The 15,003-nt window shown below is 37.9% G+C and overlaps 1 protein-coding gene across 5 annotated transcripts in view; it reads left to right on the top strand.

The window, feature by feature from the left end:
- C2CD3 (C2 domain containing 3 centriole elongation regulator) overlaps nucleotides 1-15,003 on the top strand; it is a 161,347-nt gene that overhangs the window by 66,500 nt on the left and 79,844 nt on the right. For all 5 annotated transcript variants that reach the window (XM_066368089.1, XM_066368080.1, XM_066368074.1 and 2 more), the window contains 5 exons: nucleotides 1,886-2,008; nucleotides 5,254-5,748; nucleotides 9,975-10,126; nucleotides 11,081-11,330; nucleotides 14,089-14,269. In XM_066368089.1, the coding sequence (XP_066224186.1) occupies nucleotides 1,886-2,008; nucleotides 5,254-5,748; nucleotides 9,975-10,126; nucleotides 11,081-11,330; nucleotides 14,089-14,269 (1,201 nt within the window). The remainder of the gene's footprint in view (nucleotides 1-1,885; nucleotides 2,009-5,253; nucleotides 5,749-9,974; nucleotides 10,127-11,080; nucleotides 11,331-14,088; nucleotides 14,270-15,003) is intronic.

The following is a 15,003-nucleotide window of genomic DNA, read 5'->3' as shown; positions in this document are numbered from 1 at the left end:
CCACCACTGTTCAGGCAATCCTTTTTTTTTTTTTTAACATCTTGAGGGTTTTTTGTTTTGATTTGGATGGTTTTTTGTTTTGTTTTGTTTTTTACAGAGCGGGAGAGAGAGGGTGGGGAAGAGCGAGAAGCATCAACTCATAGTAGTTGCTTCTCATATATGCCATGACTGGGCAAGCCAGGGTTTTAAACCAGCGTCCTCAGCATTCCAGGTCAAAGCTCTATCCTCTGCGCCACCACAGGTCAAGCTATCTTGAGGGTTTTTATTCATTTTTTCAAAAATATATATTTAATCTTTTCCAAAGTTTTATAAGTATTTGAATACTCTATTTTTATCAGACATTATAAACAAGTATTATTTATGGTAATTCAGGCTTTTAGTAAACATTTTTTTTTTTTTACAGAGACAGAAAGAGAGTCAGAGGGATAGACAGGACAGACAGACAAGAACAGAGAGATGAGAAGCATCAATCATTAGTTTTTCGTTGCTCATTGCGACACCTTAGTTGTTCATTGATTGCTTTCTTATATGTGCCTTGACTGCGGGCCTTCAGCAGACCGAGTAACCCCTTGCTCGAGCCAGCGACCTTAGGTCTAAGCTGGTGAGCTTTTGCTCAAACCAGATGAGACTGCGTTCAAGCTGGCAACCTCGGGGTCTCGAACCTGGGTCCTCGGCATCCCAGTCCGACGCTTTATCCACTGCGCCACCACCTGGTCAGGCAGTAAACATTATTTTAATGACTATATTATTGCATCATATATATTATTTCACTATATATAATCAGAGCACAGGAATTTGCTATGATTACCTTAATTATAACTTGATTATTAAACATCTAGTTATTTCTCATTGTTAAATATATATATTTGTGTATGATACTTTTATGTATTTATTATTTTTTTAGAAAATGAATAGGGTGACATTGATCAATAAGAGCACGTAGGTTTCAGGGGAACATTTCTATAGCATTTGAACTGTTGATTGTGTTGTATACCCATCACCCAAAGTCAAACCATTTTCCATCACCTTATATTTGTCCCTCTTTATACCCTTCCCCCAAAACCCTCCCGTATTTATTATTTCTTTAGTGTAAATATCCAGAAGTAAAATAACTGGGCCAAAGAGTATGAGTATTTAAAGCTTTTCATATTTATTGCCAAATTTGCTGTTCAAAAGTATGTTGTCGCCTGACCGGGCGGTGGCGCAGTGGACAGAGTGTCGGACTGGGATGCGCAAAAGTATGTTGCCAGTTTATATTCCCAACTTTAGGCATATGACTGCCTCTTTCTCCATAACTTTGATAGCATCTGTAATAGTGTTTTATAATTTTGCTAGCTTTAATGGCAAAAATTTTTATCATCTTAATTTCATTTTATATTTTTAAGAGTTAAGTTGAACAATTTTTATAAAGAACTGTTAAAAACAGAAAAGAGTAATCTTCCAACTTCTTTGTGACTCATGAAGCCCTCTGTAATCCCCCAAGGAGAAGTACTGAAACCCAGAAGAGGTGGCCAAAATATGACAAAGTATGAGTTTCTACTTAGTGTTGCCTTGGTCAAATAATTAAGCTATTTACTTCATAAAGCATAGGTTCGTTTATGAAACATCATATGTTGTCATTTTTGTTAAAATTCCCTGTGGCTCCTCTTTTTCTTTTTTTTTACAATTTTTTTAAGACTTTATTTATTTTAGAAAGGAGAGAGAGAGAGAGAGAAGGGAGGAGGAGCAAGAAGCATCAACTCCCATATGTGCTTTGACCAGGCAAGTCTAGGGTTCGAACTGGCGACCTCGGCGTTCCAGGTCAACACTTTATCCACTCTGCCACCACAGGTCAGGGCCCTGTGGCTCCTCTTTAACTTACACTTTTTCTTTTCTTCTCTCTCAGCCAGAAGCTGTTGGATCTGCATCACTGTCTTTGAGAGCTGTCATTCAGTCTGAGCTCCTTTCTTTCAGTGAACAGCTTCCAGTGCAGGAGGAAAGTGGTCAGGCTCCACTTGGCCCCCTCAAGGTACAGAGATAATTCAGGCAGTCCAGTGTTGATGAAGCAAATATTACTGGCTGGCCCTGAGAATATAGCAATGAACAAGAAAATCGGGATCTCTGCTTTTGTCGCTTTTATTAAAATAGGACAACAGGAGTGCTGTAAGGAAATAAATAGTATGATGTGATGATGAGTACCTGGGAGGAAGGAGATGGTGGTCAGGGAAGTCTCTCTAAGGAAGTGACATATTAAGGTGAGATTTGATGAATGAGAGGAAGAGACCACCAAGTAAAAAGTGCAGGAAAGATCATTCCAGAAAAAAGGATTAGCACATACAAAGGCCCTAAAGTGGGAGTGGGCTTGGTGTTATCAACGATCAGAATGTTGACATAGGATAGATAGCCCAAAGGGAGAGTGGTAGAACGTAAGATTGGATGAGCAGGTGGAAGTTATGTCATTTAGAGCTTTATAGGTCAAAGTAAAGGGTTTAGATTTTATCCTCAGTGCCAAGAAGGAACACTGAAACATGCGAATGTCATCTGATTTACATTTTAAAAGATTACTATATAGAAAATAGACTTTTGGGGGCAAGAGGGAAAATGGAAGAGTTGTTGGATTAGTTCAGAAAAGAGATTGTTGATGTCTTGGAAGAGAGTAGTGGCAGTGAACAAGGAGAAAACTAACTGAACTTGTTCCTGGTGAATGAATTCTGATGTGTAATTCATTGGAGAGAGGGTTCTTTCCTTGTATTCAGAAGCATCAGAATTTCTTAGATGGCAGAATTTGAAAGTGTGGCTTGACCTGATGAGCTTTTAAAATTACCAGAGCCATACCTAAAACATTTGCATGGCCCTTCAGCACCCAAAGGATAACATACAGGGTATGCCGTTGACTCCAGCCTACCACTGTAGCCTTCTCCCTTGCAGCTTTCCTACCAAGAGCTATGTCAAACTATATAAAGTCTTGCTAAGGTGTCATGCTGGTTCATGCCTCCATGCTTTTGTTCTTTTTTTTTTTTTTTTTTTTTTTTTTAAATAAATTTTTATTAATGGTAATGGGATGACATTAATAAATCAGGGTACATATATTCAAAGAAAACATGTCTAGGTTATTTTGTCATTAAATTATGTTGCATACCCCTCGCCCAAAGTCAGATTGTCCTTCGCCACCCTCTATCTAGTTCTCTGTGCCCCTCCCCCTCCCCCTAACTCTCCCCCTGTTCTCCCTCCCCCCACCCCTGGTAACCACCACACTCTTGTCCATGTCTCTTAGTCTCATTTTTATGTTCCACCAATGTATGGAATCATGTAGTTCTTGTTTTTTTCTGATTTACTTATTTCACTCCTTATAATGTTATCAAGATCCCACCATTTTGCTGTAAATGATCTGATGTCATCGTTTCTTATGGCTGAGTAGTATTCCATAGTGTATATGTGCCACATCTTCTTTATCCAGTCTTCTATTGAAGGGCTTTTTGGTTGTTTCCATGTCTTGGCCACTGTGAACAGTGCTCATGCTTTTGTTCTTGATTTTGATTATGCTTCCTCTTCTTGGAAGCCCTGTCTGCCTCTTCCTGGTCTTAATAATAATGCCATTTAGTTTTTCTTTTTCTTTTTCCTTTTTTTTAACTCAGTGAGAGGAGGTAAGGCAGAAACTGACTCCTGCATGTGTCCCGACCAGAATCTACCCAGCAAGCCCACTAAGGGGCCATGGTCTGCCCATCTGAGGCTTTGCTTTGTTGCTGAGCAACTAAGCTCTCCTCAGTGCCTGAGGTAGATGCCATGGAGTCATCCTCAGTGCCCAGGGCCAACTCACTCCAATTGAGCCATGGCTGCAGGAGGGAGAGAGAGAGAAGTGAGGGGAAGGGATGGAGAAGCAGATGGGTGGCTCTTCTCTGTGCCCTGACCAGGAATTGAACCCAGGACATCCACACGCTGGGCCAACACTCCACTACTGAGCCAGCCAGCCAGGGCCACCATTTAGTTTTAAAGACTTGTGTGATTATTATTGCAAAAAATCTACATCACATTACTCTTCTGCTATGAAAGTTTTATTTTTTCCTTGCCTAGTTCATTCTGGCCTGCAATGTTTAAAATCAGAAAAGGGTAAAAATAGAATTGATGGACTAGAAATTGTTTCTATCCTGCCTTGAGAGAAGTTCTGTTCCAGACAGACTGCCATCTAGATTTGATAGAACAAAAGAACTTTACTGTGGGTTTTAAATAAAAGAAACAGGAAGTTCTCTTTTTCTTTAGTTATTCAGTCTCATAATAGTGACCACTTTTGTTCATCATTTCTCTTGCATCCTCTTTTACTTAATATTTTTAACTTTTAAAAACCATTTCAAACTTACAGAAAATTATAAAAATAATACAAAGAACTTAACATACCATTTTTCTAGACTCACCAGTTATTAACATTCATCACATTTGCTTTATCATTGTGTACCTCTTTTTCTCACTTTCTCCTTTTTGCCTCCCCCCACCCCACTACATAACACATATACAATTTTTTTCTAAACTATTTGAGATTATGTCACAGACATCAAGTCTCTTTTCCTCTAAATTCTGGTATATATTTCCTGAGAACAAAGACACTATCATATATAACACTGTACAGTTATAAAAATCAGTTTAAAAGTGTTACTGTATTCTATCTATAGTCCATACTAAAATTTCTGATTGTGCCAGCACTTTTTTTTCAGTCCATGATCCATTACATTTAATTGTATCTCTCTAATCTCCTTTAGTCTGTAACAGTGCTGTAGCCCTTCTTTGTCTTTGAGTACTTTGATATTTTTGAAAAGTAAAGCCAGTTATTGTGTAAATTCTGTACATTTATTAAATGGCATTCTGCTATTCAGAAGAGTTGGCCTTTCTCCCGTATTTACTTATATTGTTATGGACTTATGGAATCTTACATTATTAAATTGGTTATAACCCGTTACTGTTACTCATTTTGATGTTCAGATAGTCCCAGATTTGGCCAGTGGGATCCCCTTCAACTGGATTCTGTATCCTTTCAGTATGTCTCCATCCTTTTCTGAGCATGTCCTTATTTTTTGGCACAAGTCAATGTACCAGTTTCATCTTATATTATTGATAAATCATCTGCCTAGTTTTACTTACTCCTGGTAAGAAAACATTCTTACTATAACGGTATTTGTGAATGAGTTAATATATTTCCTAACAATCCATTGCTGCATCCAACTTTAAAATTCTGATTCTGATTCTAGAAGAGATTCCTAACTCACTTTCTTTTGTGTTCTGTAGGTAACTGTGGAGCTTGTTATAGATAACAAGGATTTCACTGGTGTCAAGACAAAGTTAAATAGTAGCACCCAACATACCCCACTTTGTTTTCTTACAAGTCCAGATAAGAAACTACCAGAAAGTAGCCAACATGTTACTTGTACAAAAAATTTACAGAACCTAAATCAAATTCATGAAGAAACTGCAAAGGAAGACCAGAATTTGTTGCTCCCCAACCCACAATCTCCAAGCCCTCTTGTACCAAATCCTTCAACCTTCATGGCTATTTCAGCCTCTCACAATTTAGTAAATCAGACAGATGGGTCAACCAAAGAGAGTGCTTTGCTGTTGCATGTGCTGTTGATGGTGCCAGATGGGAAAGATTTCATTACTGGGGAATCTGAGAAACAACCACCGTGCAATGTTTATTTAAATTGCAAATTCTTCAGCACAGAGGAAGTCACCAGATCTGCCATCGCATGGGACATGACACAACCAGTCTTTAACTTTTCTCAGGTACCTTTGTACATATCAACATTTCATATCCATTAGGGATGTAGGGGGATGGGAGACAAGTATGTTTCCCAAGTTTATAATGCCTTTGTAAAAGAAATCCAGAATGTTCATACTGGGAGGGACCTTTGTAATTTTCTAGTATATATGTCCAGTTCCACTGTAGGATGGGAAGAGGAAAAAATATTGCCAGCATTTTCAAAATTTTTGTGTCTTTCTCTGTTCTTAGTTCCCACTATTTCTTTTTGCCTGAATTCTGAGTTCTATTTCTTGCTGCTTCCTCTAGGGCTTTGATCACCTAAATTTCCACCTTTCCTTTCTGTTTCTCCAATCTCTCCTTTATTTTTTTTATCTACTTATATTCTCTCTAATTTATTCCTTTATTTATTTCAATACTCCATTTTACTTGATTTCTATGTAAAATTTCACACTACTGGTTATATTGTTTCCTTACTTGATTTTTGTAACTCTTCTTCCAAATTTATCGGCTGTAAAAGTTTTTATTTCTCCTTCATATTTGAAGGATAACTGATAAATATAGTATTCTTGGCTGGTAATTCCTCTCTTTCAGTACTTTGAATGTTTGGGTCCACTCTCTTTCAGCTTATAGAGTTTCTGCTGAGAAGTCTGAGCCCTAATGGGCTTTCCTCTTCTTTTCCTTAGCTGCCTTGAGGACTCTTTCTTTGTCATTGATTTTTGACAATTTTATTATGATGTGCCTTGGAGTAGGTCTGTTTGGGTTGAGGTATCTTGGCGTTCTGTTTGCTTTTGGATTTGAGGCTGTAACTCTTTCCATAGGCTTAGGAAATTCTCATCAATTATTTGTTAACAAGCTCTCCATTCCTTTCTCCCTCTCTTCTTCTCATATACCCGTTATTCTTAAATTGCTCTTTCTCATCGAGTTGGACAGTTCTTGTGGAGCTCTCTCATTTTTTCTAATTCATGAGTCTCTCCCTCTTTTCTGTGTAGCATCTATAGTTGCCTGTCTTCAATGTCACTGATTCTTTCTTCTATCTGGCTTGTTCTATTAGCTAAATTTGCTACCTCAATTTTCAGTTTATTTATTGAGTTCTTCATCTCTTTTTTTAAAGTTTCATTCTCTTGGGTGAACTCATTAAGTTGCCTATTGGTGTTTTCTCCCATCTCATTGAGTATTTTCAGAACTTCAATTTTGAATTCTCTATCATTTAACTCCAAGGTTTCATGTGATTGAGATTTTTTTTCTGGAGATTTTTTATTTTTTTTCCAGACTACATCTCTGTCTGGTGTAGCCATGTTATTTGATTTCTTTTTTCTGGATGGCTTTGCAGAGTTTTACTGTTAAGAGCTCTAGCAAAAAACAAAAAAAAACTTAAAAAATTTAAAATCACAATTAAAAACTTTTTAAAAGATAACAAATTAAAAAGAAAACCATAAAAAAAATCAAAAATTTAAAAAAGAATAATCAAAAACTAACAAAACACCTACAAAAAATAACATAAAATACAAAAATTAAGGAAAATGAAATTCAAAAGGTAAATAGAATATGAAGGGAAAAAAAGGAAAAATCAATTTTGGTTTTGAGAGGTTACTGTTTTCTTCCAGTAGGTGTTGTTGTGTTACAAGTTTGAGCGCTGTGTAATTCCTGGGCTGTCCTCCACTACTGACATGTTGCTGTTGCAATGATGTAGGTGGGGCTGCAGTTGCATTGGTGGGTGGGATGTGTTGTGATGGCTTTAGACCTTCGGATTTCCGACTTTACAGCTCTAGCAATGATGATCTCAGGCCTCCCAATGTTCCTCCCCATGTATCAACAGACTAGGGGACCGGCTGTGGAGCACCTTTGTTCTTCAGGGAAGATAGTGGCTCTGGAGAGCTAGCTGTGGGGTTTGGCTGGGGCACTGCACTTTAGTTTTTTTCTGTCTCTGCCGAATGTGGGCTGTAGTCAGACGAGGGAACACTGGCTGTGACCTGCGCTGTGCCGCTTCTTTGATTTATCTCCCTTATGCCCCTCTGTCTCACTGCCCCTCCCAGCAGAAGGAGACCCAATCACTCTGGGTTTCCCTCTCTGTACCCCTCAGACAAAACCCGACAGCCTGAGCTTCCCTCCTTCCCGTAGTCTGGTAGAGAAAATAAAACCCAGTCACTCCAGATTTGTCTTCTCCCCAGAGTGGACCGTGAATGTGTTTTATCTTCTGCCTCCCCTTTTCAACCCATCCCACCTTTAGTCGATTTAGTGTGCAGATCTTTCAGGCATGCCTGCGAGCTTAGCTGACGTTCTTTCACTGCATTATGGTTGTTCAATTTGTTGAAATTTCAAGGAGAGAAATTAAGAGTATCTCTCACACTGCCATTACTCTAATGTCATCTCTAAATTTACTTCTAAATTTGGTTTTCCTCTTGTCTACCCTAATTCATATTATAATTTACTCAGAAACCCAAGTAGAACATAAAAGTCAACTCTTTCTTACATAATTATTCACCAAGCCCAATAGATGTTGGAAACTTAATTTTTCTGGAATAAATCCTCTTATCTCCACTTCATTGCCATTGCTTTTTTTTTCCACCCACCCCAAAATGAGAAACGGGGGAGGCAGACAGACAGACTCCTGCATGTACCCGACTAGGATCCACCCAGCATGCCCACCAGGGGGCAATGCTCCGCTGTAATGGGAGCCATTCTAGAGCCTGAGGCAGAGGCCATTGCCATTGCTTTTATTCAGGCCCTCAATCTCATTCAAAATAGACTTCAGACTAGCATACCTGTTTCTGTTTGCTCCCTATGCATTCCTTCTGTACACCTCTGAAACACTAACCTGAGTATTTACTCCTGCTTCAAACCTTTCAGTGTTACTTCATAACCTTCAGGATAGAGCCCAAATCCTTTAAGAACTGTCTATATTTCTCCAGTTTCCACTCTCGCCACTCTTCCCTTCACATTAGATAGTCCAGCTGTGCCTGACCAGGCAGTGGCGCAGTGGATAGAGCGTGAGACTGGGATGCGGAAGACCCAGGTTCAAGACCCCAAGGTCGCCAGCTTGAGTGCGGGCTCATCTGGCTTGAGCAAAAAGCTCACCAGCTTGAGCCCAAGGTCACTGGCTCAAGCAAGGGGTTACTTGGTCTGCTGAAGGCCCGTGATCAAGGCACATATGAGAAAGCAATCAATGAACAACTAAGGTGTCGCAACAAAAAACTAATGATTGATGCTTCTCATCTCTCTCCATTCCTGTCTGTCTGTCCCTGTCTATCCCTCTCTGACTCTCTCTCTGTCTCTGTTAAAAAAAAAAAAAAAGATAGTCCAGCTGTGCTCAGCTACTTGCAGTTTCCTGAGTATTCTCCTTTCCTACCTCTGTGTCTTTAAATGTGCTTCTGCCGGAATTTCCTCTCAGCTTTCATGACCGCTGTTAGGCAGAGCTTTTTGTACTCGTTCACTCGTGCTATCCTTAAGATTTAGGTTTACTTTCTCCCATGTGCTCAGAGTACCTTATGGAATTGGAGTTTCTTAGATAAATATAAAAGAAGATCTTCTCTGGTTGTCTGCTCTTCAGATTTCACCCTTTTGCCTCTTGTGTTTTCTATAGGTTACATCACTAGGGCTTATCTCTCCTCTGCTTTACAGTTGTACTAAGGTCGGGTTTCTTCAAATTGGCGGGCCTTTACTTCCATTATTAATTTGACCTGCTCTTGACTCTGGATCTCTAGTTCTCTTGGTGATTTCTCTTTTTTCTTTCAGCTACCAACTGGCTGGCCAATTCTGGAGTAGTTTTATATAGAAAATCCAGATAGACAGTTGGCCTTGCTATTTACCATAGTACCTGTTAGGCAGAGCTTTTTGCATTGAGCCATACCATTCAACCAGTGGATTGGCTGCCCTTTGATCAGGTTGTTTGAAAAACATAAATCTTTAGGAGGGGATTAGAAATGGGTCATTTTGCCTTAGGAAAGGTTGAGTGAGCCTGGCAGGCCCCATAACTGACATGTCTGACAACATTCTCTGTCCTCAAAGCTGCATCTATATGAACTTTATCATCTAAGAACTAATGCCATTTTGTTTTTGGCCTTTATATATGTTGGTCTCTGACACCAGACTATGGCTTTAATTTGAGGATGTAGATTGGATTTTAATGTCTTCAGCTCCTAGCAACTGTGCAAGGCACACAGTAGACTTTCAGTAAATGTTTATTGAATAAAAGTATAAATTACTTTCTCAGCGGTGGGCTTTTTTATATTTTTTATGTTCTTTTTCCCAGGTGATTCCTGTTTCTCTCTCTCCAAAAAGCTTGGAAAGGCTTAAGAACAATGTGATGGTAATTGAAACTTGGAACAAGGTGCGGAGCCCAGGACAGGACAAGCTGCTCGGGCTGGTGAAAGTCCCCCTCCATCAGTTTTACATGTCATTCAAGTAAATAGGACCTTTTGAGTATTCTTTATTTTATATCTTTAACTTTGTATAGACAGAAGAGGAATTCCTTTGGTTTGCAAACATGGCTAGTTCAATAACTTGTTGGAGGACTTTTTCAATTTCACCATAGTTTTTGCTCTTCTGTGTTAAAGTAGTCTTAAGATAACGCTTACTGTGTTTCAGGCCCTATTTTAGGAACTTGACCCCCTCAAGTCATTTATCCTCAGCAATCCTCTGAGGACAGTAACTTTTCTTTTCCCTGTTTTATGGATGAGTTAACAGAGGCACACAGAAGTTAAATAACATGATGTATGTATTACAAGTAGTACACCAGGTTAGAACCCAGAGAGCCTTGCTCTAGAGTCCACTGTCCTTTACCAAGAACCTCCGCTGCCAAAGTTTACCACTTTACAAAACAAATACTTTTCCCTGTCACAAAACTGTAGTATTATTCACGTCAGCTATTTGCAAGATTTAGTGTTGTCTTTCAGACCTTCAGATTTGATTAATATACCTAACTTATCACTACCCAGCACCTAGATGGAGTATTTATTGATTCATCTGAAGGCAGTTGCTATCCTCAATACAGTGTTTTTTTTGTTTGTTTTGATTCAAAGTGCTGATTTTAAATTATTTTAGCACTGACCTCTTTCCCAGCATCCTTCTCATGGATCTATGTTTTAAGTGCTGTGTTTTATATTTTACAAAGGGCACTGTTGTAGGTACTATCTCGTGAACCTCTTTTTACCCTTAAATTGCTACATTTAGAACTTAACTGCCTGGTGATTTTTATTTGATGGGTTATGGATAGATTCATGTTTTTTCAAACCACCATTGCTTTTCTAGTTTTAGATCCATTTTTAACAAACTGAAAAAAATGAGCCAAGTAAGAAATGAAGCAACTCTATGACATGATTGATGATTGCTATTTACCCATGTACAATTTCCCTTTAGAGATCCCAAGATTTCTTGCCTGCTGCTTAATGCTCAGTACCCAGTTGTTGCTGTCGACAGCTACATGCCTGTGATTGATGTGTTCTCAGGCCAGCAAAACGGGAGTCTTCGAGTCTTTTTAGCTATGGGATCTTCGGATCAGATAATGGCACTACGAAGATTAAAGAATGAAGAAGAAACACTTCCTCCCTTGAGCTCTAGGCCAGCTCATTTACTGGACCAGCCATCTAACACATCTGTTGTTGTGGAGGTGACTAAACACTTGATTGTTTATAAAACCATAATCTTATTTTAAAGTGTACCATGTGATGTTTTGATAGATGTTTATGTTGTGAAATGATTATTACAGTCAAGCTAATTAACATATCCATCACTTCACCTAGTTACCTTTTTGTGTGTTTATGGTGAGAATCCTTAGATCTACTTTTTTTGTTTTTTAATTTATTGATTTCAGTGAGAGAGGAAGGGAAACAGAGACAAGAACATCGAGCTGTCCCTATATGTGCCCTAACCGGGGATCGAACCAGCAACTTCTGCCCTTTGGAATGATGTTCTAACCAACTGAGCTATCTGGCCAGGGCAGATCTACTGTCTTTTTATTTATTTTGAAAGAAGGGGGACAGGGAAAGAGAAGGAGAGAAGCATCAATTCATTACACTTAATTGTACCATTAATTGCTTCTCATTTGTGCCCTGCCCTGGGCTCAAACCAGCAACCTTGGGAATCAAGCCAGCAACTGTGAGTCAAGCCTGCAACCATGAGATCACACCAGAGATCTTGGTGCTCTGGGATAGCGCTCTAGCCACTGGCCAGGGCCATTGGAAGTTTTAAGTATCATAATCTCATTTTATCTTGCAAGTTTTAATGAAACCATTGCCCAAATCCTTATTTCAGTAATGAAAAGCATAACAAAAGCATGTACTTGCACTTTAGTGCTTGCTTATAGATCAAAGGAATCATTAGTACTTTTCTTTTGTGGTTTAAGTAGATATATGTGTTTGTCTGATTTTCTTGAATTTATAAAGGAAATCTAATTGGACAACCAGATCCTAATCCTCTAATTTAGGAATTTAATTGCCTTTTTATAATATTGGAGTGAATTTTAGCTCCTCTAAAAAAATATAATCTTAATTTTAAAAAATGTTTTTAATAATTCAGGAAAAAAAAAAACAGGATGGGGAAAGGAGAGTGATTCCAAATGTAAGCCAGCAAAATCTTACTGTTTTTCTTGACTAAATCCGTGTTAGAAAGTTATAGTGAAGTTGCTAGCTTTTCTAATAACTTAAAAGTAATATTTTTTTACATAGTGCTATCATTTAAGTATGTATTTTTTAATCTGAATCTGAATGACAAATTTAATTTTTCTAGCAAAGAGGAACTATTAGGAAAGTGTTTATTAGTATTATTGTCTATTTGTCATGAACTCTAAACTTTTCTGGTTTTTGTACATTAGTATCTATCAATAGTGATTTATTTTTATTTTAAAATGACATAAAAACAAAAGTAAAGAAAAATCATCTATAATATTCCCAACTCTTAGTAAGTATTACATGGCCCTCACATTGCATGCAGTGGAGTAAGTTAGAAAATGTTATTCACTATGAATACATTCAAGAAGTCCTTGAAATGTTTGATATCAAACAAATAACAATTGTTGCCTGACCAAGTGGTGGCGCAGTAGATAGAGCATCAACCTGGGCCACTGAGGACCCAGTCACTGGCTTGAGCACAGACTCACTAGCTTGGGCACGGGGTTGCCAGCTTGAGCATGGGATCATAGACATGACGCCATGGTCGCTGGCTTGAGCAGGGGGTCACTGGCTCAGCTGGTTAAAGAACATATGAGAAACAATCAATGAACAACTAAAGTGCTGCAACTATGAGTTGATGCTTCTCATCTCTCTCCCTTCCTGTCTATGTCTGCTTTGCTTTAAAAAAAAACACAAATACACGGTAGTTGTTTCTCTTCTACACTCCTAAGTTTCTCATCCAGTTCAGTATGTGCAGAACTGAATTATTAAATTACTCTGATACTGTGTGGCCATGTTGAGCAGGTGCTGTAATTCAGAGAGGTTTTTCTTTTCTATATTTTTATTCTCTGTGGAATAAAATTGAAAGTTTTCTGTTTTCATAAGGTTTTTGAGCAGGTATCATTGACATGTTTTCAGATCACAAAGCAAAGACCTAATCTCTGTTCCAAATTTATTGAACATTAAACATATATAAATTATACAGTCTGACCCTTATCTGAACCCTGAATTTCCTCTTTAAATATTCTCAATAATCAGTTATCTAGTGTCTGCTGAACCTATGTAGAACAGAGTTAAAGAACTTTGGCTGTGGTATCAGACTACCTGCGTTCAAACACCATGGTCCCACTGTTACTAGTTATGCATGTTAAATGAGCTAATATAGGTGAAGGGGTTTGTAGAGTGCTCGGTTCATAGTGAATGTTGACTGCATTATTAATTGTTAGTAGAAGTACCTTGAGTAACAGTATATTCACCACCTCCCCACGTAGTCCTTCCTTCCCGTTAGTGAACACTTGCTATTATTCCTGACTTCATTAAAAATAGTAACTAAGTAAATTATTACCTGTTTGTTTCAAATGTGTATTTCTTATTTTATTAAGGAAATTGCCTTCTATTCTAAGTGTACTGAGAATTAGGAACAAATGTTAGATTTTATCAAGTGCTTTTTTAGTCTTTAGTGAGAGACTCATGGGTTATTTTCTTTTTTCTTTTCATTAATGTACTGAGTCACAATTATGGATTTTGTAGTATTGACCCAGTCTCACAATCTAAAATAAATCCATCTTGATCTAATTATAATGAACAGTTGTAAGATTTATATACACTGAAAATTAAATATGAATTAATTAAAATTAATGATTTAGTATAGGCTAATTATGCTTATTTCTTCATCTGTAAGACTTCATAGAGAAGCAAGAATATTCTAAGCAGGTTACTCTTTAAAGCTCACCAGTCTCTCTCTGTTTTGTTTAATAGGCAGAAGACCAACAAAATGGATTGGTGGAGCACCACTTTGAGCTCCATGTAGAAAAGGTTAAAGGATTAGTCCCTCTTCAGGCAACAGTCTGGGGAGAAGCAGATTGTTATGTTCAATACTACTTTCCAGTTCAAGACTCACAATCCAGTGTGCTGAAAGGACCTGAGTTCTTTGAAAATGGTAGGTTTGGGAGATGAGGCCTTCTTGCTCTTATATGATTCTTTTATTGGATATACTTAGGAGTTTTTTTTTCTTGAGTGAATTATGTGTTCCTCAATCTTTATCATCTTAACTAGACAGTAGATAGGCTAAATGTTTGTTTTACTTTTCCTAAAAAAAAATTTGTAACTTTTTATTTTGATTTGACTTAAATATTATGGAAAAGTTGTGAAAATAGTACAAAGAATTTCTGTATACCTTTATCTAGATCTATCAATTATTTACATCTTGTTTCATCTTATTTACTCGCCTACTCACTCTTACCATCTATAAACATACAGTTGATTCTCATCATCCATGGACGTTATAGTCTATAAAGTCTTTAAAACACTAAATTAGAAAATACTAAAACCATTGCTCCTGGGAGAAATTGGTTTCTCTCTTTTTTTTTTTTCTTTTTTTTTTAGAGGGAGAAGTGAGAGTGACGAGAAGCATCAATTCATAGTTGAGTTACTTTAATTGTTCATTGATTGCTTCTCATACATGCCTTGACCAGGGGGCTCAAGCCAAGCCAGTGACTGCTTGCTCAAGCCAGCGACCTTGGGATCATGTTGAGCCCGCTCTCAAGCTGGTGATCTCAGGGTTTCAAACCTGGGACTTCAGCGTCTCAGTTAGATGCTCTGTCCACTGCATCACCACCCATCTGGTGAAATATGTACATGTACATATCTCACATAGAACAGAATCTTTTTTAA

The sequence above is a fragment of the Saccopteryx leptura genome, chromosome 1, assembly GCF_036850995.1.
Source record: "Saccopteryx leptura isolate mSacLep1 chromosome 1, mSacLep1_pri_phased_curated, whole genome shotgun sequence".
NCBI lineage: Eukaryota > Metazoa > Chordata > Mammalia > Chiroptera > Emballonuridae > Saccopteryx > Saccopteryx leptura.
This window is presented reverse-complemented; position numbering and strand designations above follow the sequence as displayed.